The sequence below is a fragment of the Camellia sinensis genome, chromosome 10 (genome assembly GCF_055761805.1).
Source record: "Camellia sinensis isolate YWXY chromosome 10, ASM5576180v1, whole genome shotgun sequence".
In the NCBI taxonomy this organism is placed as follows: domain Eukaryota; kingdom Viridiplantae; phylum Streptophyta; class Magnoliopsida; order Ericales; family Theaceae; genus Camellia; species Camellia sinensis.
This window is the reverse complement of record NC_138970.1, coordinates 140,107,364-140,132,591: the sequence shown is the minus strand read 5'-3', so window position 1 is coordinate 140,132,591 and position 25,228 is coordinate 140,107,364. Positions and strand designations below refer to the sequence as shown.

Sequence of the window (25,228 nt, the reverse complement as noted above, 5' to 3'; positions counted from 1 at the left end):
TATAGGGTCTAAGAATAGCGGTGGTGTTACATGTACCAATTGGTGTATTAATTAGTGTACCAATATATGTTATGACATTATCATTTTAAAAGTATGACTCTACCCATTATACAAATTATAAATACCTAAAATTATATCATATCATCCATTAATATACTAATTAATATACCAATTTGTGTATATATATTGTTATTCTAATATATTTGAGAAATCCTTCTAATTAATTTTGTATTAATTGCTTTTCACATCTATATTGTTCAATAACAACCACCCTATTAAGCCATCTCTCTCTCTCTCTCTCTCTCTCTCTCTATGTATATATAGTGAATTAGAATTAAACCAGCTCTTAGAGTGGTTTCATTCTCTTCTAAACACTTCTCTCCTCTCTCATACACTCATATGAATTAGTACCAAACCCAGGTCCAAATTATAGACACAAATCTCTCTCTCTCTCTCTCTCTCTCTCATATATATATATATATATATATATGCTCATTCAAGGAAAGGGAGGTGAAAATGGAGAGGAAGAGTATTGTGATGTATCATCTGATTTGTTGGGCAATTTTGGGAGTAGTTGTAATGAGCACATGGGGAGAAGACAGGTTGATAAACCCATCAAAACTGGAAATGTTTGTAGATGATCTTGTTGATATGCCCAAATTAAAAGGTTTTGATATTGTCAATGGCCTCCCCGTATCCAAGACCTTAAAGATTGGCATGTTCCACAAGAAATGGGTAAGAATTCTCTCTCTCTCCCTCTCTCTCTCTCTCTCTCTCTCTCAATTAATTATAAAATTATGAAATTTTAAATTATTGATTTGATGATTTTTTTTCATTGATTTTAATTAATAAAATAGATGAACGATTTAGACCGAAAATAAACAATAAAAAATTAAATTTTAAATTGATAAAATAAAAAATTTAATATTTATTTTGTTATAATGTCAAATCCTATATATATATGTTTTTACTAAGTGTAAAGTTTAAAATGCTCATAGCTCAGTAGCTTCGAAAAAAAAAGGTGTTTTCTTTTTGGGTGAATTATGCTAATAAACGTTCTTATAGTTTAGAATTCGTGTCCCTTTAATCTTTGACTTTTTAATTGTAACAAGTTTGACCATGAATTTTGAATATTGTTTTAAATAAGGACAATGAAAGATACCATTACTTAATTTCAAGGATAAAATCTTTAATTTGAAAAAATATAAATTAATTTGACAAAAATAAATTTTAAAAAAATATTTTATATTTTTAAAAATTATTTCTACACATCAAAGATAAAATTATGTAAAATTGATAAATCTTTCAGATATTTATTTTTTTTACCAAATTAATTTTTATTATTTGTTTAGATGATGATAATATAATAAGTGATTGTTAAGATTTTAATGTGTAATCGATATATTTAATATATGAATTTTTTTTAGTTTTGGATTTAATGAATTTGTTTAATAATGATATCAAACTTGTTGTCATATTTGACTTTTGAAAAAATATAAACTAATTTAATGAAAATAAAAGCAACCACCCATTATATGATCATATTTAAACACATAATAAAAATTAATTTCGTAAAATATGTATATATATATATATATATATCTAAAAGATTTATCAATTTTATGTAATTTTATCTTTAATAGGTAGAAATAATTTTTAAAAATTTAAAAATATTTTTTAGACATTTATGCTTGTCAAATTAGTTTATATTTTATCAAATTGATAATTTTATTCTTAAAATTAAGCAATAATATCTTCAATTATTTTTATTTAAAATAAGATTTAAAGTTATAGCTAAGTATATTACAATTAAAAAATTAAAAATTAAAATGACACATCTCTCAAACTATAAATAAAATTAGTGTAATGGTAATGCGTCCTTTATTTTTCATTGCCAACACGTTTCACTAGTTTTTCCACAACTATAAATAATTCTAACTTTGTTGAAGGAGTCATTTTTTGATACAAACGCATAAATACAACACAATTTGATAACATGAATTTTAAATATATTACAATAGTGTTAAATCTATATAACACGAAACTAACATGAATAACTTACCTGATAAAAAAAAATTAATTACATATTTTAATATTATTTTTACCAAGAAGTGTCATGACATTTTTAAATCTATTATATAACTCATCCAAATAATTAAAAAGATGTAAATTAAAATTTTAAAGTCAAAATAGTTTATTTTTGTTTTTAATTAAAGATAGAGTATTTTTGGCCTAATGTGTTAAGATTGATATAGTAAAAAAAATTTAACAATAGCATATAGTTTTGTAATTTAGGCAAATTAAAAGTGAATTGAAATCAAATATTTTTATGAATAATTTCATCAGATCGAGATTAGTTTAATTAAATTAAAATTATGGGAAAAAAATTCCAAGCATTTGCTAGTTTTTAAATCAAGAGTTAATTATTTTTATATGACATGTTAATATCACAAGAACTAAATATGGACCGAAAATATCAAGATATGATAATACGAAATAATAAATTAATTAAATTAGTATTAAGATAATTCTTACATAAACTCATGATTTATAACACAAATACAACCTAACGACCTGACATCCACCCTAATTTCTTAGGTATTGATATTGGATATAAAATTTTCATCATAAATCTCATAGCACTCTGGCCTCGGGTGTCCTGAAATTTAAGGTATTGCTATGTTTACCAATAGTTTCTGGCCTCTTTCTACATTAATGTATTTCCATGCAGGGAGCAGCTTGCCTCCGGTTCTTAATCGAACTGCGTGATGATGTTCGGCTCGTAGTAGTCCACCACAGGGTCCTTTTTGATAATCCGAACCGTTTAATATATATAACTCATCAAGTAATATATGCTTGGTAATAATCAAATTGATCGGACATCGATAGCTATGTGATCAAATCAGTTTTTTATAAATAAAAAAAATGGACGGTAAACAAATTTAGGGTTGACAAAAAACTGATAAGATGGGATAGCTATCGATATCCAATCAACGTGATTTTTTACAGCCATATAGTACTCAACGAATTCTACACATTGAATGGTTCAGATTATCAAAACAGAATCCGTAATGGGCCCTATAAGCCAAACAGCCCTGTACAAAGAGGCAAGCTGCTCCCTTCCAGATAAATATTTTAAAAGATTAAATACAGGTATTCACTGTTTACCAATAGTGGATCCTTCTTTCTAGATTTATGTATTTCCATTTGAAATATTTTAATTTCTTGATTAATATATTTCCATATAAAATATTTAGAAAGAATTAAAGGGATAATAACTAATTAGTCTCACTTTTATTTTTATTTTTTTTAAATCATTAAATCCTATCCATTTTCTATTAGGATGATTCAGTTCTATTTTGAATAAAGCACTCCCATAAAGTTTTATTTTTCTCACATTCTTCTTATACCCCGTGTGACATTTAAAAGAGTCAACATTTAGGAAAATATTTTTCTTGTTGATTTTTATGTATTTATTTTTTCAATTTTCCATTAATGAGGTGATTGCTAGAGCCAAATATTATTAAAAGTTGGCAGCTTTTATGCAATTTCAGTTGAATTCTAATTTTCAATTCATTATTAATTTTTTTGATGTATTAGGTATAGATCTATAGATCTAGAAGTTCAAATATTAATCATTCTATGTGGTTTGGAGTTCTAAAATTTTTTTGTTTGAGTTTTTAATTTGTATATTTTTTCGGTTTTTGTGAAATTTTTTTTTTTATAAATATTTTAGTCAATTTTTTTAAAAACTTTTTAGATTCACTTAATCTACATACATTTAAAAAATATAAATTTTGTAAAAAGATATTTAAAAAAATCATTAAATAGTAAAAAATAAAAAAGAATACAAAAACTTAGTACATTTTCACACACATATATATATATATATATATATATATATATATTTGTATTTATTTAATTTTTTGAAGATTTTTCACAAATATTACATCTAAATTAGGTGGATTTGAATTTATTTATTTTTACTAAAGTATTATAAAAAACACCAAAAAATTTGAAAAATCAAAACTTAATTTTGAAAATTCAAAGCAAACAGCGTGTGAATGATGATCCCTTTTATAATTTTTCAGATCCGATTCATGGCTTTTTAACTAAAGTTGATCATTAAATTATTAGTAGAAGTGTAATTAATATGTATATGAAAGGGTAAAAGTGAAAGAAAGTGTAACATTAATGTAGTTTTGAATTATTTTAAGATAATTTATTTAATGTATGACCGAATTTTTGTAATAAAAAATTAATACAAGAAAAGTAAGACTTATTAGTTATTTTCGCAAAATTAAATACATTGATGATATTTAAAGTATATACTCATTTTTATTTTCCATTGTTAATTATCTCAGTTTAATTAAACAACTTTGTTCATATGGTTTTAATGTCGTTTTCATTTATTTTTTATAAAAAAATTTGGGTCCAATTTTGTACAAAAGTACTCTGCTTTCCCCTATAAAGGTGTAAATCGTAAATATCTTTTTTTTTAAATTTTAATTATAATACTAATTACTCCATATAATTTTGAAAATTACATTTCATACCTTAAACTTTCTAAGTACATACTAAGCCTCCATTTGGGAAGTGGATTGACTTTTTGATTTTTTGACTTTTTTGGTTATTTTAGCCTGGACTAAAAAGCTTAGTTTGGGAAGGACTTTTTGACTTTTTGACTTTTTGGCTTTTTTTGTGAGAGAAGAGTGAAATGATTATGGGTTAGATGTGATGTTTTGTTTCTTGTGGCTAAAATAGCCTTTTGTGACTATTTTAGCCCCAAAATCACTTGCCAAACACCACCTTGGGGAAATTTTGGTTCAATATAAACATTAAAAAATACTTAAAAATTGATGGTAAAGTTTATCAATATTAAAAATTATAGTTATAAATTTTTTCATATATATGTAATAATTTTTTTTTTAACTTCCCACCGTAATTTCCCCTAACAAATAACATCTTTTATTAATCAAATATTAAGTTAATTAGTAGTTTTTAACAATGCCAGTAATATATTTTAATTAATTATTTTGATAATTTTATTATTTCATAGAAGAATAGGTAGAAATTTTATTTTTTCCCGTCAACTGTTTTAATGACAAATTCAATAAGGGAGTATTTGTAATTTTCAAAATTACAAGGGATAATTAGGGGTTGTTTGGAATGACCTAAATAAGTGCAGTTTTGTCTTTTTACGAAAAGATGTGTAAAAAAGTAGAGAGGTGATGTGATGAAAAAAAGATAAAAAGATAAAAAGATGGATTATATTAGAGTTGTCAAACTTGGCCTTAATATCTTAAACAAATCTCAAAAAGTGTATTTATAATTTACCCTTAAAATATTGAGACTAAAATATCAAATAGCACAATGATATAAGAGTTTTAGGGATTAAACTTTTTTATCGCTCAAAATGAAAATTTTGTTGAAAAAAATATTAAGAGACCAATTCTTATCGTCACCAGAGTCACCACTAGAAGACCGTCCCAATAGTTAAAAAAAAAAAAAAAAAAAACCCAAAAATCTTTAGTGATATACACTTTTAAAAATAAAATCACTCTATTTGGTTTTCATTTTCAGAATTCACTTTTCAAAAAATTTTACTTTTTCATTTTTCATATTTTTTTTGTTCTCACTGAATTTTTTTAATATTTTAAGTAATTTTTTTAATTTTTAGATACACCTAACATAAATACACTTAAAAAGTATAATATTTGTGAATTTTTTTTAAAAATTCACTAAATACCAAAATATAAAAAAAATTTGAAAACTCGGTATATTTTTCGTATTTTTATGTATTTATTAATTTTAAAAAATATTTTACTATTTAGATACATCTAAGTAAGGTGCATCTAAAAAAGTAAAAAAAAATGCTTAAAATTTTAAAAATATTTACTAAAAACAAAAAAACACAAAATACAAAGCACAGAAAATTCAATTTCTAGAAAATTGAATTAAAAAAAATTTAAACTAAATACACTGTATAATTTTTTGAAAAAAAAAAAGGGGTTTATTTAGTTGATTCTTATGCTACCCATTAGGCATTGGCGGAATTTTATTTTATTTTTTTGATTATTTATTTATTTATTTTTAAGTAAACACTTTTCAGAGCTCTAGTATGAACTAGCTTGGCAAGTGTAACACCATATAACAATTATATTTTGGCTACTATGCCAATGTCTTGGATAATATTATTCACATTATTTAATAACTCACATATTATATGTGACTTGTCACATAGTATCTATACTATATATATAAACAAATATAGTGGAGTATGAGAATTCTCCAAACTCTTAATACTAAATTCTTATGGATTCTCTCTCCTACGTGTCACTTCTCAAGTCTCCCCTCTCACTTTTTCTAATTTTTAATCATTTGTCAATTATCTAAATCTCAAAAGCTAAAAGAATTATATATATTTAAATAAAATGATAAATATTTAAATATGAACAACAAAGAGATAGAGATAAAAATATAAAATAAATAAAATAAAAAGATAACTATTCAAATTTCAACTACAAAATAATATAAAGAGTCAAATAAAAGATAAAAAAAATAACTAAATAAAAAATATTACGAGTCAATTAATTATAAAAATAAAAAGTTAACTATTTATATATGAACAATTAAACGAGTCAAATGATTTTTAAAATAAAAAGGTAATTATGTATATATGAATAACAAATAAATATAGATGAAAAAATATACAAAAATAAAAATATAACTATTTAATGAAAATTAAAATAAATGATAACAAAATATTTAAATAAAAAAAAGAATAAGATTGGGATGTAAATATCCCAAAAAGATGATAATTTTTTTAACGATCTATATTTATTATTTGTTAGTTTGTTATAGAATTTCTATATATTTCAACTTAATCTTTTTAAAGTTTATCTTTAAGTGGAACTTAATATTTTATCATAAAAAATATTACGAGTCAATTAATTAAAAAAATAAAAAGTTAACTATTTATATATGAACAATTAAAAAAAATTTAAATAAAAAATATTACGAGTCAAATGATTTTTAAAATAAAAAGATAATTATTTATATATGAATAACAAATAAATATAGATGAAAAAATATACAAAAATAAAAATATAACTATTTAATGAAAATTCAAATAAAAGATAACAAAATATTTAAATAAAAAAAAGAATAAGATTGGGATATAAATATCCCAAAAAGATGATAATTTTTTTAACGATCTATATTTATCTTTTGTTAGTTTATTATAGAATTTTTATATATTCCAACTTAATCTTTTTAAAGTTTATCTTTAAGTGGAATTTAATATTTTATCTTTTAAAATCATCAATTACTTATCCATACAAATTTTAAACATGATAGAATTCCATATATATCTTTTGTTTAAGCATAATTTTTTTACTATAAAAAAAGTTCTTGCAAAAGAAACCATGAATAGAAAATTGGGGGGAAAACAATCAACATTGAGCCATTTCTGATCCCTTTTCGGTGCCTAAAAATCTTAAATATTTGCTTTACATTTGAAAATGTGTACTTGCATGAGTTTTTGCATTTGTAAGAAAGTGAGTTAATATAAATGAATATTATTATTTAAAAAAAAAGTTGGTTACAATCTGTATTTTTCCTTATTTCTTTCTTTTTGTTAATAATGTGTCATTTAATTGAGATTTTATTCTTTTTTTATATTTATAAAAGCACTGCAATTATCAATTTGTAACTCTCCCACTTATTGATTATTTGTGTTTAATTTTTTTTTTTTTTGGTGTAGATGTTACATTGAAAATGAAGAACACATCAAAATTTATTGGATATGGGTTATATTTTAAATGTATTCATCAGTTGATTTTTTATTGTTGATTATCCTATTAAAATAATTCATGATTAAATTTATTTTTAGTAACTCATTTCCTTTGAGAACTAAACCACAAATTTCTTCTTTGTTTAAATTATTTATTTATTTATTTAGATTCAGAGTTTGAGCAAATGGAAGATATCTCATATTTAAAATGTTAATTTTTTTTTTGAATAATTTAAATATTTATATTCTTTATGTTTGTCAATTCAAGTATAATGCATTTTCAAACATTTTTTTTTAAATTTTTTTATAATCATTCCAAACCTATTTGTGTTTAATGAATCAATATAACGAAAAAACAAATAGCATGTAAAAAATTTTAACAACTAACTAAATATAGTGGGAATTAAAATTAATTTTATTTTAATTTATTATATTATATGAGATGATTAATGTAATATCTACTATTGATTAAGCAAAATTAGTGTTACTTAAATTTAATATGTTAGTCATTTTGATTAATTATAATATGCTTTTATTACTCTATTTTTGGTTGCTGAAGTAATTCTTAGATAAATTAGCTATTATATATGTGATGATTTACTAATGTATGATAGTTTTTTAAAATTTTCAATAATGTGAAATATTAAATATTTTTAATGATGTGAAGTAAGATTTATATACACAAATCAAATAAAAATGTTAAGAAATATAAATAAATAGCAAATTTTTTTTAATAATTATTGACTTTCTAAAAAACAGTGTATCGCACGGGTGACCACTAGTTTAAATATATATTTAAATGTAATTATTCTATTCTAATCTAATTATTGTGTGATTTTGTTTTGATCCCAGAAGACTCCTTGTGTTGACCAAGTCAACTTGATTGACGATTGTGAATCTGTGATTTGTTTCTTGCTTTGCAGAAATTTCACAGGGATATCCCTTCAACTCCGGTATTTGCCTACGGTACATACAAGGACACCGCAACCGTTCCTGGTCCAACAATCGAGACCCTTCATGGGATCGACACTTATGTGAAGTGGCAAAATCGCCTCCCTTCAAAGCACATTCTTCCCTGGGACCCTACTATCCCAACTGCCACACCAACCACAAAGAAGGGCATTCCTACTGTGGTTCACCTCCACGGTAACATTGGTGAGCCCGAGAGCGATGGACATGCAGACTCATGGTTCACCGCACGATTTCAAGAGAGGGGACCCACTTGGACTAAGAAAACCTATCACTACTACAACAATCAACAACCAGGAAACCTATGGTACCATGATCATGCAATGGGGTTGACCAGAATCAACCTTCTAGCTGGCTTGATTGGGGCCTTCATCACTCGTCATCCAGAAATTGAGGCCCCACTTGAACTTCCATACGGTGATGAGTTTGATCGTCCGTTGATCGTTTTCGATCGTAGCTTTCGTACCAACGGTTCATTATTCATGAATTCTACAGGAAATAATCCCTCCATACACCCTCAGTGGCAACCAGAGTACTTCGGTGATGCAATCATCGTAAATGGCAAAGCTTGGCCTCGAATGATCGTACGGCGGAGAAAGTATCGATTTCGTATTATCAATGCAAGCAATGCTCGATTCTTTAAGTTCTTCTTTACCAATGGGCTAAGATTTATCTTTGTGGGTTCTGATTCAGTCTATATTGAACGGCCAGTGATGCTCAATGAGATCCTCCTAGCCCCATCTGAGATTGCTGATGTGATAGTTGACTTTTCGGAGTCAAAATCAAATTCAACTATTCTAGCCAATGATGCACCGTATCCTTACCCTTCTGGTGACCCGGTCAACGGAGCAAATAGCAAAGTCATGAAATTCGTCATCAAAGAACAAACTGAGGATGACAAGGGGCGAGTACCTGATAAGTTGATAAAATACCCATCTCCTGATTTATCCAGTGCTTCGGCAACACGGTATATTGCAATGTACGAGTACACAAGTGACATTGATGAGCCTACTCATTTGTATCTTAATGGGAAATCATTTGAAGAACCGGTGACGGAGATTCCAAAAGTGGGAACCTCAGAAGTTTGGAATGTGATAAACCTAACAGAGGATAATCACCCATTGCACATCCATTTGGGTCTATTTGTGGTGTTAGATCAAACGGAGTTGGTAAACGTTGATGAGTTTCGAAATTGCATGAAGAAGATAAATGATGCTATCAAGTGCCAAATAAGCAAGTACGCACGTGGCAAAAATATGGAAGTGTTGGAGCATGAGAAGGGTTGGAAGAACGTGTACAAGATGACACCTGGATTTGTTACCAAGATCCTAGTGAGGTTTTCTTACATACATTCAAATGCATCTTATGTGTTTGATGCAACTGCAGAGCCCGGTTATGTCTACCACTGCCATGTAAGCATTCATTTCCTTCTTCATATTTTGTGACATTTGGATCAAGTGCTGGATGATACTGAAAAAAGAAAGTACTAGAGAGGATTATTTTCTATTTATCATCATATATAATTCATTATTATTTGAACGGATGAGATAGAATTATAAAGACTAGTTATTCACAAACCACTTAATAGGTGAACGTGCTTAGGTAAAGTTTAATTGGTGCTTGGAGTATTACATTACACTAATAAAAAAAAAGGTCAAATTATGGGCTAAAACACCAATATATAGTATAGGCCTAGTGCTATGTACCAATTCACTTGTTAAAAAAATGATTGTAACAATTACAAAACTCCCTAATTAATAATAATATTAGAGTGAATTGGTTGCTTTATTTATGCATTTAAATATTTATTAATTTGCCAATTCCCATGGTAGGAAAAGGAAGAGTAATTACACAAACTGTAAAAGGACAAATTATTCAAAAATTGAAAAGAAAATAAATATACAAAAGTAAAAGCGAAAAGTTGGGGTAGGGTAGAGATGTTTTCTATATTTTAAAGAATATAAAATATATAAATCCCGGACGAATTGAAAATTGAAAGATAAGAGTTCAATATGCTTAAAATTTTTACTTGTTAGAGACTATATTATACAGGAATATTATACATACTCATACACATGTTTATTGGGAAAAAAAAAATACTATACAAACTAATAAAATTTGTAGTGTATTTGAAGAACAGACCGACTAGACCAAAACTTAAACACAATAGACCGAGATCACAAAAATGAAACTCAATCATAATTTTCTTTTTGATGGCTATCATGATTTGTTAAGTATTAATTTAATTTATTTTTTAAAAACTTTTTTGGTAAATGCAGATTTTGGACCATGAAGACAATGTTATGATGAGGCCCTTGAAGTTCATCAAGTGAGAAGGGTGCACACATGTATCACATGATAAATAACTTTTATATGTTATTTTGTTTTAATATTTAATGAATATAGATGGCAACAAATTTGATAATTGGAAAGTTGCTTTGGAAGTTGGGATGATTTCAATCAATTAAGGAGAAACTAACTTGGTGATACTTGGCCATGTGAGGCCAATAGTAATTTGTGATTCTGTTTATATCACAAAACAAGTTCATCACTCCTTTCAATTTTTGTTTTGTTTTTTTTTTATTATTATAATTTTTTCCTCTTTGTAAAATTTTCAATTGATCCCCGAATCCTAAAAGTTCAACACACAATTTTTCACCCCACCTTTCACCCTTCACTTCTGCTCTCTTTATCTCTCTCTCTCTCCTCACTATTCTCCTACCTCTAGCAGCCCTCATCCACAATTCGTCCACTGCCAGCCCCTTCTTTACCATTCGCCCATCTCCGGTAGCCTCTCTTCCACCTTCGACAACCTTCTCCCAATCTCTCAGCAACCTTTTCCCTACCTTCGGTTGCCCCCCTCCACCCCTCCACCTCTTCAAAATCGCCAACAATACCCATCTTCTATAATGATTATTTGATGTCTTTTTGATTATTAAACTTATAACCATCACTTTGAGCATTCACATTTGATTTTTATTTGATTTTTTTAATACATTTTCAATGATGCAGTTTCTGTGAATTGCGCGGTTTTGTTTCACCGTACACATGACTTTTATCTAGTTGTGGCTTGCCGAACATGCAAGGTGTGTCCAGTTGTGGGATGCCAAACATATGATGGGTCAGTACGTTTGGCAATAGATGTAAGGGTGTTTCAATTTTGTTCAATAGTGGTCATTTGCATGATTTGATTTTGTTCGACAATGGGTCTCCGGATTGTTTGGTTTTGTTCGATTCTAATGCACCGAGCAAAAGTCAAACAACCATCTCCAGATTCGATTCGAAAACGTTCAAAAAAAGAAAAAGATTAAAGAAAACTCATTGTTTCATTTTTCTACTAGTCATTCATCACCAATTCTTCATCAATTATCTTATTTTATGATTGAAACACTCTGATTCACACTTATGTAAGAAGATGTACAATAGAAAAGATCAAATGAGAAAAGAAGAAGAGGAATAGGGTTGCAAATGTGTTGGTGGGGTATTGGAGCGGCTTCAGGGGTGGTTGAAAGTTGTAGGGTGGTGGTGGTTGGAGGTGGAGTAGGTAAGGTTTGAAAGTTGAGCGTAAAACGAAGAGGGAGGCTATGGATGAGAGTAAAGTGGAATTATAGTAGGTAACGTGATAAAATAATTTTTGAATAAAGTGTAAATAGAAAAAAGGTGTAATGAGGTGAAATGGTGGTATAAGTAGAATTACCCAATAGTAAATTGTATCATTTCAAATGGAGAAAATTATAATGGAAGTTTGGGTTGTAATGCACAATCTGATTTAATACAACAATGCCACAAACTAAAAAAATTAAAAAAGAAGAGTATCCAAAATTTGAAATGTGTGATTAAGATTTATAATAAGTGTAGTTCACGCTATACTTCAGATGAATATGATACACACATTTTAAATTTTGAACATTATTTGAAAATTAATTTTTGTAGAACATAATGAGTTGGCAATTTTTGGGTGACAAGCCTAGTGATGATCATTTTCTCCCATCCCACTCCACCCCCGTACCCCCATGTCCCAAACCACTTGAGTTTTCTCCACCCTAATGAGGAAGTGGAGGTGAGGACGGGTTTCACTTCCTCAGTCCACTACAAAAAAATACACCTTCGGCGACCAAAATTGGCGACTAAAAAAAATTTAGTCGCCAAAAGTTGTAGAAATGGCTACCAAAATTTTTTTTTAGTCGGCAAAAATAAAATATTTAGCTACTAATTTTTTTTAGTCGGGGGATATTGGTTATTGGCGACTAAAAAAAAATTTAGTTGCCAAAAATGCCAGAATTGGTGACCAAAAAAAAAATTTAGTCGCCGTATATTGAGTTTTGGCTACTAAAATGATTTAGTCGCCGATTGGAAAATACAAAATTATTTTTTACCTTTGGCGACCAAAATTTTAGTCGCTAAAAGTTTATTTTTAGCTACGAAAAATAATTTTGGTCGCCGTATATTGAGCTTTGGCTACTAAAACAACTTAGTCGCCGATTGGAAAATAAAAAATTATTTTTTACCTTTGGCGACCAAAATTTTAGTCCCCAACAGTTTATTTTCAACGACGAAAAATAATTTTGGTCGCCAAAGAACCAAAATTATTGGAGAGAGATATTTCAAATATTTTGGAGGGATTTATAAAATTGTTTCAGCGACTAAAAAACTTTAGTCGCTAATGGTATAATATATATATATATATATATATTTGGTTTTCAAACCACAAACCAGCGCTTCTTCTCTCTCTCTTCAGCGTTTCTCCCTTTGCCTCTCTTTCTTCCTCTCCGCTGCTCCTCTCCCCTCCCTCTCTCACCGTCGCTGGCCACCGTCCGTTTCCACCGTCGCATGTCGCCACCGGCATCACTGAAATCACCACCAACACTGCCGCAAATCACAGGTTTGTCTCTGTCGCACTCGGTCCTCTCCCTCGTTGTCGATCTGGGTCTTTTTCTCTCTCTGTCGAGCCATCTCTCTGGTTCTCTCTCTCTATGTTTCTCTCTCTCTCCCTTCTCCATTTCTCACACTTCATCTAGGGTTTATATGAATTTTTTAGTTTAATTTTGTGTTGATTTTGTTAATGGGTTTGGTTGAAGTGTTTGATTTTTATGAAATTATGATATTCTTCATGTAAAAAATGGGTTTGATTTTAATTTTATGGGTTTGATTTTTGTTTTATGGGTTTGACAGAGAAGAAATTTATAAGATTCAAACCCATAATCAATGACCAATCTCAAAATTTATAAGATTAAAGCAAAAATGGAATATTGGTTTTAATGATAACAATCTGATGCAGTGATCATATGCTATTGATATCCCTTCTTGAATTGTAATTTTCTTGTAATTTCTGAGTTTATTTTATTACTTTATCAATCTTATTTGCTACATTATCTTCAGTAATTTTCCTTTAGGAAATGTTTGATTATTCTGTGCCTCTTCTAAGTTCCCAAGGGGAGCCACGACAGTGGAGAACACTGTAGAGATAGACATTGACAACAACTCCAAGTTCCAACCACACCACCAACACTAACCACCCAAGCAACACAAATACTGTAGCATGTCAATGACTTTCAGATACCATATTCAAGATGTTAATGTTAGTTCAATTATTATTAAATCATTCATTTAGGCATTTGTACAAGAATAAAAAGTATAGTTAAAAGTTTGAAGTGTGAAAAAATTATCATTTTGAAGAGGAATAAAAATTGAGAAATTAGTGATCTCACTTGCTCGTATTGAATCAATTCACCCAAATTTGAAGTAGTTTTGAACATGAGTTGAGAACTGTTTTTGTTCTTTATCTATTGATGCAACATGAGGGTCTGATAGATTATTGGTAGAATGGCCTCAAATTCAAATACTTCTGTGACTCATACTTTCAGCTAAATTCATACTTTCAGCTAGAAGAGCCTTGTGGAAATGGAATCAACAGAAATCTAATTAACTGATTCGAGTGAGTTCTGTATGACCACAGTGGTGATGAATATTTAGTGCCTATCCTAGTAAAGATAGTTTTGGATGAAAATCATTTAATTTTTGACGGCTCAAATAAACTAGAGTCTGTCTAAGATGGTGTTTGACATTTCATGTTCTCTACTGGTAGAAGGTAGGCTGCTTGTCTTGATTTTCTAGATCCTAGGCATAACCACTACTAAAAAAAACACTTTTTGCGACCGCTATAAACCGTCGCAAATAATAAACAACAGTCGCAAAAAAATTTTTGCGACAGCCCATGCGACGGAAAATGAGGGTCGCAAATGTGGGGGTGGCAAATACTTTTTGCGACGGCAAAGCAACGGTCGCAAATTATTTGCAACCGCCTAAACTACTTATGGCGACCACTATTTTGCCGTCGCAAAAAACAAAGAAAAACACTAACATGATTTTTGGCGACCAACTTGTTACCAGCGTAAAAAATAAATAAATAAATAAAAGTGTAGCGTTAAGCACTCTAGAAATAGCAAATGACAAGAATTCAGACAGTATAGCTAGCATTATAGTTTAATTGAACATTCCATTTGAGTCTCAAAATTTGAGCCATATGTGAAAGTTATTACAACTAAAAACTTGGAAAAAATTATTTTATGAAAAAAATACAATCTAAGAACTGGCCAATCTTCTCATCAATTTTCTTACTCAATGTTTCTCCACTCTATCGATGAACTGGCCAATCTTCTCATCAATTTTCTTTTCAAGTTCCACATTGCAAAGATATGCTCCTGAAAGATATGCTTTGCAAGATATGCTGCTGAAAAGAAACATTAAAATGATTAATTAATGCTCCTGAAAAGAATTTTTGGTTAGAACAATCAATTTATGCTCTAACCATACATTGATCAATTTTGGCCTCTGTGTGAAGCCAGCCTCACAATTTTTAAATCTGTTACTATTTTGGATGATGCTCTGCATACTCACTAGTCAAGAGCATGCACAAATTACACATGGCATCCCATCAATAGACATGATATACACTGACTAGCAGTTACTGATCCCAATTGCCTAATCACACTAGTTTGATTAGCCAATCTAACAGAAGATAACAAGAAAACTAGCATTGATTAATTTGGTGGCTAACCAGAAATCAATTCAACAATTACCCCATAAGGCCTTATTGAAATATACAATCAAGGATTCTATTATATACATGTACAGTACATGTTTTCCATCATGCCTAAAAGTCTATTCTTAACAATCCTGCTATTATATTGCTCCATAAAAGCCTACTTCAATATACTTATTACATTAGGTAATATTGCAGCAATCAGTACAGGCAAACGGGAGAATAATAACCCAACTAAAAATAATATTGCAGCAATGAGCGGAGTAGCATAATAAACATAATAAACAAAGTATGAATTCAACTGGTATTCAGCAAGTCAATGTTTTCAAATGGCAAGATATTGCAGCAATCAGTACAGGCAAACGGGAGAATAATAACCCAACTAAAAATTCCTATGTATCTTCTATTTGTCTTCTTCTCAAACTTCTCTTCCCACCTTGTGCCCCACTTGAGTTTTAAACCCACTTGGGCTCCATCAGTTACCGAGTTCATTTAGATAATCGACGGACATCACTATTATATTTTTCTTATCCCAAGGCCTCCCTTTTTTCTCATTCCTCCCTCATGACACATTCTCTACTAGTTCTCACATGTGTTTTGCCCCTGTTAGTTGTTGGCTCAAATCACTCTTATTCTTTTCGATAGATAAAGAAATCCAACTTCAAGCCTGCTATGAATGACATCACAGTGTTGGATATAACAAAGCAATGAAGACATACTTGGATTCTGTACTTGTAAACTGCATATCCACCAACTCCAGCAGCAGCCAAACTGAGAATAATAACCCAAATAAAGCCCCAGCCGACCTCCGTATTAGCATCTTTACCAGCATCTTTCCAATAAAAAAACTTACCTACAGACAAGCAAGCATAACAAGGAAACTAGAAGGAATTCAGATTGTTATTATTTAAGGTTGTATTTGGATTTATGAATTTGAAAGGAAATAATTTGACACTATTCGTTCAAGAAGAATTGCTCAAATTTAGATATGGATTTCAAGATTGAATTTGACAGCTTTTCATGATCGATTTGAAATAACAACATAAAAGTAGTTACTTGAAATCCTTTATATATGCTAAATAAAGATTCTAGTTAAAGTCCCTAATAAAATATTTTCCTTTTATCTTTAATCCATCTTCTCATTTAGTTTTATAAAGAATACAAGTTTATAAAATTTTGTTGTTTTACCATTATTTCAATCAAAATTCAAAGAAAATCTATGTCGAGAAAGTTAAGTCACCATATATAGTATAAACATGTAGGGAAGTCTTTGTGCAATAACAGATGCGGAAGCAAGAGGTAAAAATTCCCACCCACACACCCCCGATAAAAAAAACAAATGTAACTGAAAAGGAAAACATTTCTTACCTTACGACGGGATTTCCAAATTTTCATGGCCGTGAGAGCATGTTCAATGTCAATACTGCTATGTAAAATGTGAACTTTAAAAGTACTACTAAAAGGCTTCAGAAGGAACCATTGCTGCTCAAGTGCATAGTATGTTGGAAGAAAGACCAAAATGCTCTTTTCAATGTCCGGCTCATTTTTATGAATGTGCAACACCAAGTCATGTATAAGTCTGTGCACTTCAGGTATTTAGTGCAACAACAAACTATGCTGGAAGTACATAATGCAGTTACAAATTAACATACAGGCTGTGAAGCCTAAAATTTGTTTTCCAAATGTTAAAAAGTATTGCAAAGAAATATTAGCATGCCCCCCCCCCAAAAAAAACCAAAAAAAAAATAAAAAATAAAAAAAATAAGAACCAAATAATATAAGCCATTGATGGTAAATTGACAGTGCGTATAACCCATAACAATAGTACATATCTCCTTGATGAAATTGGGAATAACATCAAGGCCACCAATGATGAATAATTTAACACAAATAGCCACAACTCACATAAAAAAATATATATATAAAAAAAAAGAAAAAAAAAAGAGGATAAAATCATAACAGGAGTGTTTTCTCAAACAATGATGGATCCACCACGCCATGAAAAGATGTCCAGTAAAGAAATTAGATAATGCGTACATCAAATTTACTTATCATAAAGTAAGAGCATAAATTATGTCTTGAAAGATGAAGTTACCAATAAACATGGTCAAGGATCATTCCAATCATGTTTGTTAAAGATTATATGAAACATGATACCTGTTCAAGGTATGACACTCTTCGCTGATAAATTGTCTGCTGACCAGAGCTGGGGATCGCAAGCACCTCTACTCTCTCACCCCTACCAAGATCCTTGAAGTAATCCCTGTATCTTGAAATATCAGCAGTAGTAGACATCAATACAACCCTGGAAAATTACAAAAATCTATCAGATCCTCCAGCAATAACCCAGAAGCAGAGCAAAATATGGGCGGGCATAGTTGGATTCGTTTTTTAAAAATCCCTTCATGTGTCTTTTTGGGTTTCTGAGAACTTTCAAAGAATTTATATAAAATGAACTCCCAAAATCTATTACAAATAACACACTGGTTACAATCTGCATCGTCTTGCTTTATATTAAAAAGGAAAAGGAAAAAAAAAACTAATAGCCCACTTTTTCTTTTCTACATAGGGGGGAAATGATGTCATGTATGTGTGACTAGCTTGTTAAAAGAACGTGACCTATACATTTTTAATAGTAATTAAAAAAGATTTGATTCGTTATTGGCCAATCTATCTAAACATTTAAAAAATGGAAATATATCAACGTATCTGTTTTTGTAAGAGGTCGAGGAGTTGCCTATGAGTGGACAAAATACAAAGTCCAACAACCCATAAACAAAAATACCAACAGAAAAAATTAGAAGAAATAGAAAGAGAAGATATGTGAACCTCAAGTCATTGTTCTTCAGCAAAAACTACTTTACACAAACGAGAACACGATCAGACTCTACAGATCTTTCATGTACTTCATCAAGAATAATAGCCTTGTACTTGAGGGCATTCAACCCCTTCTCCCGCATTTCATCAAGCAAAACTCCAGCAGTTTTGAAGACAATCTTGGTTCTGTGACATTGTTTTGATATAATGTGAAGAAACCATAAGCAAATTTGTAAGAGAGAAAATGAAACAAGAAAAGAATCTCAAACAGACTTATTTCAAGCTCGGAAGAGTATAATATAAGAATAAATATGAAGATTCAACCACTGTCATCCAAAACATCATAATTAGTTAGATTATTGAAACCCTGCAAGTTGTATCAAGTGCAAATTTAATCCTACCAAATGTGTGAACAAGAACAACTTGATTTCACCTAAAATGACTTTCCTCAGACTGACTAACCAGTCCTAAAAGATAAGTACCATCATCAGATCAGACCATTAAGGCAGTAACACATAAAGTTGGAATATTTTGCAAACAGAAGTAGATGAGATCACCCAAAGGACAGGTATAGTAAGCCAAAGATACATAAGCAAAATACTTGAAATAATATATCTAGGCAATTGACCGGTATAAGGAGCATGCTATTGGAGTCCAGTGGCAATATAACAAACTCTTTAACAGTTAAACTAACAAAAGCAATTAAAAAATAAATAAATAAGCAGAAGCAGAAGCAATTTATTAATTCAATAGTCAAACAACAAAATTTTATATTTATAGATAACTTACCAAAAGAAAAATGTTTGTTGCTTAGGATCAACACCATTTGCAACAATCTGAGCATAACATAATGGGAAAAAAAAAATCAATAAACATAGTAAATTCCTTTCAAGGTCACATCATAATAAAACATTTGCCTGATTTTGGCCACAATGCATCTGTCAACAAATAAAGGTGGAGTAGTGGACATGCATTCAGTTAAGCTATAAAAAAAATAAAAATGAAAAAGCTTTTATCACCAAAGTCAACAGCAAGATGACCATGTAGAGGAATTTAGATCAGCCACCTACATCTAAAATCCTTCGATAGTATATCTGGAAGCTAATGTACTGAAAAATTAATTGAAACTTCCCAAAGAGAGACTTCACCAGGAAGTACGACAGATGATGCAACTGCAGATTTGCACCTTACTAACCTTTTCTCATCAAGAAAAGTATGTAACTCTGGCCAGAACATGCCCCCTTATATATAAAATATATGCATATCCATAGTTGTATGCACTCAAACATTTATGCAGATATCAACAATTGATTAAATACTAAACCAATCTCCAATAGACACTTTTCATTAAAGAAATAGCATCTGACCTCAGGTCTCCATATATCTGTTTTTACAGAAACGTTTACAGGCTGATAATCTTCAATGACCTAGAGAATATCAATGCTGTCAATAGTTATGGTTTAAAAGAACTAAATGATTGAACGCTATCATAGATTACTGAAGCTTACCAACCCAAAACGCAAAGTTGAATAAATCATGAGATGAGGGCAAGTGATATTGCAGACCCTGTACAGAAGTTGATATATTTGTTAGAATGAACCCACAAATCTAGATATTCTTTGTTCAGTTCAATCCAAATAGGGGGGAGTAAGAATAGAAATCAACATCTGTTTACCTTAAAGCTTGCACATTTTACCAAGCAGAATGGGCAGGAGAAGTCTTCTGTCACTGCAAGTTAAGAGTACATATCAGATCCAAAACTCAAACTTCAAGCAATCATTCCATGCTATGTAAGCTCCAACTACAGTACAATTGCCAAAGTATTAGGCAAAAAGATCAACCATAATAGACGCACAAGGTTTTTAGGGATAAGCAGCTGAAGTAAGCACTGCCATTGGGCAGAGAGAGATCCATTGAAAGTTATGTAGAATTATACAATCAATTCGAATAGTACTAAATCTAAATTTCTTCTCCGAGCATTGCCACATCATTCTTGTAAAGTTTTTTGTATGAATTTTAACAAGTGAAGGCTCAAGTAGCATAAATCCCTTATTATCAATCATCTATCCAAAGCACCAAACAGCTAACCTAGAATTTAATATTTCATCATCTATACACGATTATGAGCATAAATTGAACTTTAGCAGTAAAGTTTACATTGCAGAAGAAATGGTGGCAACACTAGTTTGGCCTGCTGAGTGTGCAAAAGATGCTAGGGATTTAGCTTGAATTTCGATTGAATGTTTACCGCAGAACTTAGAACTTGAACTCAAAGTCTGCAAACCTAAGGATGCACAGAGAGATCATAAATGATTCAAAATCATAGATAGAATATGAGAAAGCTAGGTAATTATAAAGAGATTGAAGCAACCAAATATAAATATTCAAAATCACATTTTCCATTTTTTCCTTCAATTTCTGAGCAAGCAAACAAATTAATAGAGAGATTGAAGCAACAGATATCAGAAAAGAGCCAACAAATCCAGAAATTAGTCCAACATATCATCACAAACTTCCACTCAATCACATAGAATACGTACCAAATCACTCCAAAATCTATACACAGGTATTTGAAATACAAATAAATAAGAGAAGAATTGAATTAAATCAAAGCGATTCAATCAAATAGCAAGAGTTCAAACGCATGAGAGGTGAGCTTACTCTGCTGCATTTGAGTGCTCTAAGAGAACTTTTCCATGGCAGAGTTAGGGTTTCTCTGCGACGAATCGCGCAAATTGAAGAGAGAGAAAGTAGATAATGTATACGCAGATACAAAGAGAGCAAGCTAGTGTGTGTGTGTGTGAGAGAGAGAGAGAGAGAGAGAGAGAGAGAGAGAGAGAGAGAGATTGAGAGATCGAGAGAGGGAGAGAGATCGACATAGAGAGATAGAGAGATCAATCGATTGAGATTAAGAGGATAGAGAGATTCATACCGGTGAGCGAGAGAGGTTGAGCGAGCCAAGCTAGGGCAAAACTAAGGAAATGGAGCAAATAAATAAAAGAAAATAGGAGAAATAAATGTTAAATATAAATTAGAGTTTTTTTTTTTTTTTTTTTTTTTTTTTTTTTTTTTTTTTTTTTTTTTTTGCGACGGCAAAGCAAGCCGTCGCAAAAAAATAGTCGCAAAAAGTCAATTTTCTAGTAGTGAACTATACTTACTGATTGATGCCTCCCTGTGTCAGTGAGCCACTGTAAAGGACACCTCAATTTGACTTGGAAATTGTTAATGGCCAAATGTTCTAAAAAAATCACATGCTTGCCCCATAAAATCTTAGAATTACCCAAGAGTTTGTCAAGGACAAAGAGTGACACCATAAATAAAATCAGAAGAGTTTAGATTCCATAAATAAAATCACAAGTTTAGATTTCATGTTACTTTTGATACTTGAATTATTTATTTTGGTTATATTTTGGTCCAGTATTCTCACTACTCGGCATGTAGTTTCTTGTGTACATGTGAGTGAGACTGCATCTTCATATAAACTCAATTTCCGTTCTTTTGCTTTTTCTGCTTAGCTTTATGAAGGAGTGCTTTTCAATTGTTGCAGCTTGGTGATCATTGGATGGATACTCATTACAGGAACATTTATTTTGTGTGGCATATTTGTTCTTCTACACAAGTAAGTTCCATCATGGCATTCTGCATATAAAAAATCCTCATTCACATATTTGGTTTCCTTTCACATATTTTGTCTGTTTGACTTGATTGAAGAAGTCTCATACACAAATCCTGACGGTAGCAATCTATTGACCTCTTTGCCATTGCTTTATTTATGTTGGTCAAGGTGAAGAGCAATGACAGAAACATATGTTGAAAATGATTCTTGTCATGGGAAATAGTCCACAATTAGCCTTTTTCTTGTATGATTTACCATGGAAAATTGTTCTCATTAGCATAAATGTTGCTGCTTATGGACATTTTTCAATATGAATTTATTTTGTGAAAGAAAGAGATTATAGAGGTCATGGTAATTCAGTATAAACTTATTTCTGAAATGGCAATTGCTAATTGAGATAATACTTTTTACATCAAACATCATTTGAATAAAAAGAAGATGAATTAAATTGTGAAGTTGATATATTCTATACTAATTTCTTATATCCATTTCTTAACAACAGTGGATGCTAGCTTCACTTATCCTTAATGACTAGAACCTAACATTCCCTTTTCCAACATGCAGGACTGCTGATCATTTTCATGGAAATGGCAGGGCAGCACAAACTTGGAGGCCATTCAGATTATTAAGAAGCCTGGAGGATCACTAAAGGCTTCATTTTTAGGTGAGGGGTGGGTATCTTAACTTGTGAAATTCATTGGATGTGATTTAGCTAGCATGGCTTTCATACCTAATATAGAGGGGGTCTTGCTTTTACCAGATTTTTGGCTGATGAGTTCCTTCTTGTTTGTTTATGCTTTCTTTGACATTTCTAAAACTCTTACTCCTCGTATCAATCTTTTGACATGTCTACAACTGCATAGATAGCTTTACCCAAATCTCTTTTTGGTTGCTGAGAAAAGCTAGGGATTATTTTGAATGTTAAAATTTGCATATTTTGAGGTTTCAGCACATAAAAACGTCTGCTCAACTCAGTCTCACTTTGGCTTTGTTGAGTTGGTTATCTTCTGTTGTGGGTACTAGTTAATATGACTTTTATACCTTAAAAAGAAAATAAAAAAAATCCAGAGATTAGAGGAAAGTTGGGTGTCGGTCTTTTCCTTACAATCTCTGTTTTCTTGTTGTTTGCTTTTGTTTCCTTTCTTCCTTCCTTTTTTTTTTTTTTTGGTCTTTTTACAGACTTGTATGCTCAAAGTGGACATAAACTGTGATGGGTGTAGGCAGAAAGTGAAGAAACTTCTTTAGAGGATTGAAGGTTCTCACTTGACCATGAATTACTTAGCTAACTCTCCCTTCTCTGTTTTCTAGTTTATTTTTCCCCATTACTAGTTCTCTCTATTTTTCAGCTCTTTAACTGTGTTTGAAGAGTGGTGTTTTGGTTAATTTGTCCACTGATATTCCTTACTGTGGACCTCAATGATGTGGGTTTTGTGTGAAATGAATAAATTTTAACAATGTGCTATGGTTAGGGCATTCAAATTCTTTTGCTTAATTATTTGATTTTGATATTGTAGACGCGCCCTGAGGGCTTTGCTACTACAGTTTGGACTCAAATATCATGGTTCTGAATCTAATCCTGCAAAGTGTAATGCGAGACCGATAAATCACCAAAGAGTCCAAATTAGGCAAATCGTTTTGGAAACTGATTTTTAAGAAAGAAGTGCCAAACATGGACTGCTTTGCCAGATACAGAGTCGCCACCTAAATATTTTGTTTTGGGAGAATTTAGGAAACCCTAACTCGTGCCTAAGGCCACGTGTTCGTCATCACCAAAGTTGCCTCGGCTCGAAAACTTGGGTACGATTGGGGAATGTCATCTATGAGCACTCCCGCTCGCCCGATCAAAGATCGGCCACTATTAAACATTATATTTTGTTTTGAAAACATATGTGTTCTTATTCCGATTAATTAGCTAAAATTATTATGTGATGCGCACAACACACAAGTATAGACTAGGTTGCCTAATTTGGAACAAAGCATTGCATATCCGTTTGTTTGGAAATGGTTTGAAGTTTGCTACTTGCAAGTAGGCTAAAACACGGATTTCAATGAATTATCCCAATTCAAGCAATCCAACCTTCACCCACAGGCATTCAGACAGTTATATCATATAAGCAATTAGCCTCATGGCAAGCATGCTGTCATGTTAACACTCACATGCATGTAGGATGCTAAAGCATAAACACTCATAGTGTACTCCAAGCCAAAACAAGAAACTAGTTAGTAATCATGCATGATCCTAGTTCATGTCAACAATGGCTAATGCAATACATGCAAGATGCAATTAAGATAGGCTCGGCTATCCTAAGAATGACATATGAGATGCGACAATTTGATATACGTATTCAACTTGGAATTAAAACACTATGCAATCAGTATGATGTGCCGAGCTTGGTGCGTGCAATACGAATGAATGTATGCAAACATGCTAACATAAGTATGCTAATTGAAACATGACCTAAAACTGACCATCAAAAGCAGGTTAGTAAAAGGGAGAAAGACGTGGGGTTGAAAGACATTCACACACGCACGCACACTTATTACAAATTCACCCTCTCGACGAAGGGTCCGAAAGAATAATACAAATTAACTAATTAACTAACTAATTAATTATTACAAAACAGTTAACTAATTAACCAAATTAATTAAGCTACAAAAGCAATAAAGAGGCCTCGAGAAGAGGGATGCATGCATGCTCGGACGGCTTTGCTCGGAAATCCATCGCCATGCTCATGCTGCCTCTGTTTACACTGCTCTGCACCTCTGAACACTGCACAAGTCTCAAGGATGCTCCTGAACCACTCCCTGATCACTGTGGGATGTCATCGGCTGAAATTCAAAGCCACCGGCCAAGAGTAACTGGTCATCGACTATTTGTGGGGATCTCGGCCAACAATCCATAGCCGGCCGGCATTGAAGATGGCCGACCGACCATCCATTCTGGCAGAATCCTCTTTTTGCTACAACAGAAGACAGACAGAGCATGGCA

General features: G+C 31.0%; 1 protein-coding gene and 2 long non-coding RNA genes across 3 annotated transcripts; 2 read left to right on the top strand and 1 right to left on the bottom strand.

Moving 5' to 3' along the window:
- Positions 1-218: 218 nt before the first annotated feature.
- Positions 219-11,325, top strand: LOC114271370 (multicopper oxidase LPR1). Its single transcript, XM_028212996.2, has 3 exons — positions 219-735; positions 8,719-10,176; positions 11,044-11,325. The coding sequence occupies exons 1-3, from the start codon at positions 517-519 to the stop codon at positions 11,095-11,097; spliced, it is 1,731 nt and encodes a 576-aa protein (XP_028068797.2). The 5' UTR covers positions 219-516; the 3' UTR covers positions 11,098-11,325.
- A 2,260-nt stretch (positions 11,326-13,585) lies between these two features.
- On the top strand, positions 13,586-22,910 carry LOC145801735 (uncharacterized). The gene is made up of 3 exons (XR_014343389.1): positions 13,586-13,646; positions 22,171-22,242; positions 22,804-22,910. It is a non-coding gene; the product is annotated as an uncharacterized LOC145801735 (long non-coding RNA).
- Positions 16,027-17,524, bottom strand: LOC145801330 (uncharacterized). Its single transcript, XR_014342668.1, has 2 exons — positions 17,175-17,524; positions 16,027-16,687 (listed from the first exon to the last, which is right to left on the bottom strand). It is a non-coding gene; the product is annotated as an uncharacterized LOC145801330 (long non-coding RNA).
- Positions 22,911-25,228: the final 2,318 nt, after the last annotated feature.

What these genes read in the sequence shown, in the direction of transcription:
- LOC114271370 (XM_028212996.2), top strand. Translation starts at nt 517, where the DNA reads ATGGAGAGGAAGAGTATTGTGATGTATCATCTGATTTGTTGGGCAATT. An exon ending in GCATGTTCCACAAGAAATGG is followed by an intron (nt 736 to 8,718) that starts GTAAGAATTCTC and finishes CTTGCTTTGCAG; the next exon opens with AAATTTCACAGGGATATCCC. An exon ending in GTTATGTCTACCACTGCCAT is followed by an intron (nt 10,177 to 11,043) that starts GTAAGCATTCAT and finishes TGGTAAATGCAG; the next exon opens with ATTTTGGACCATGAAGACAA.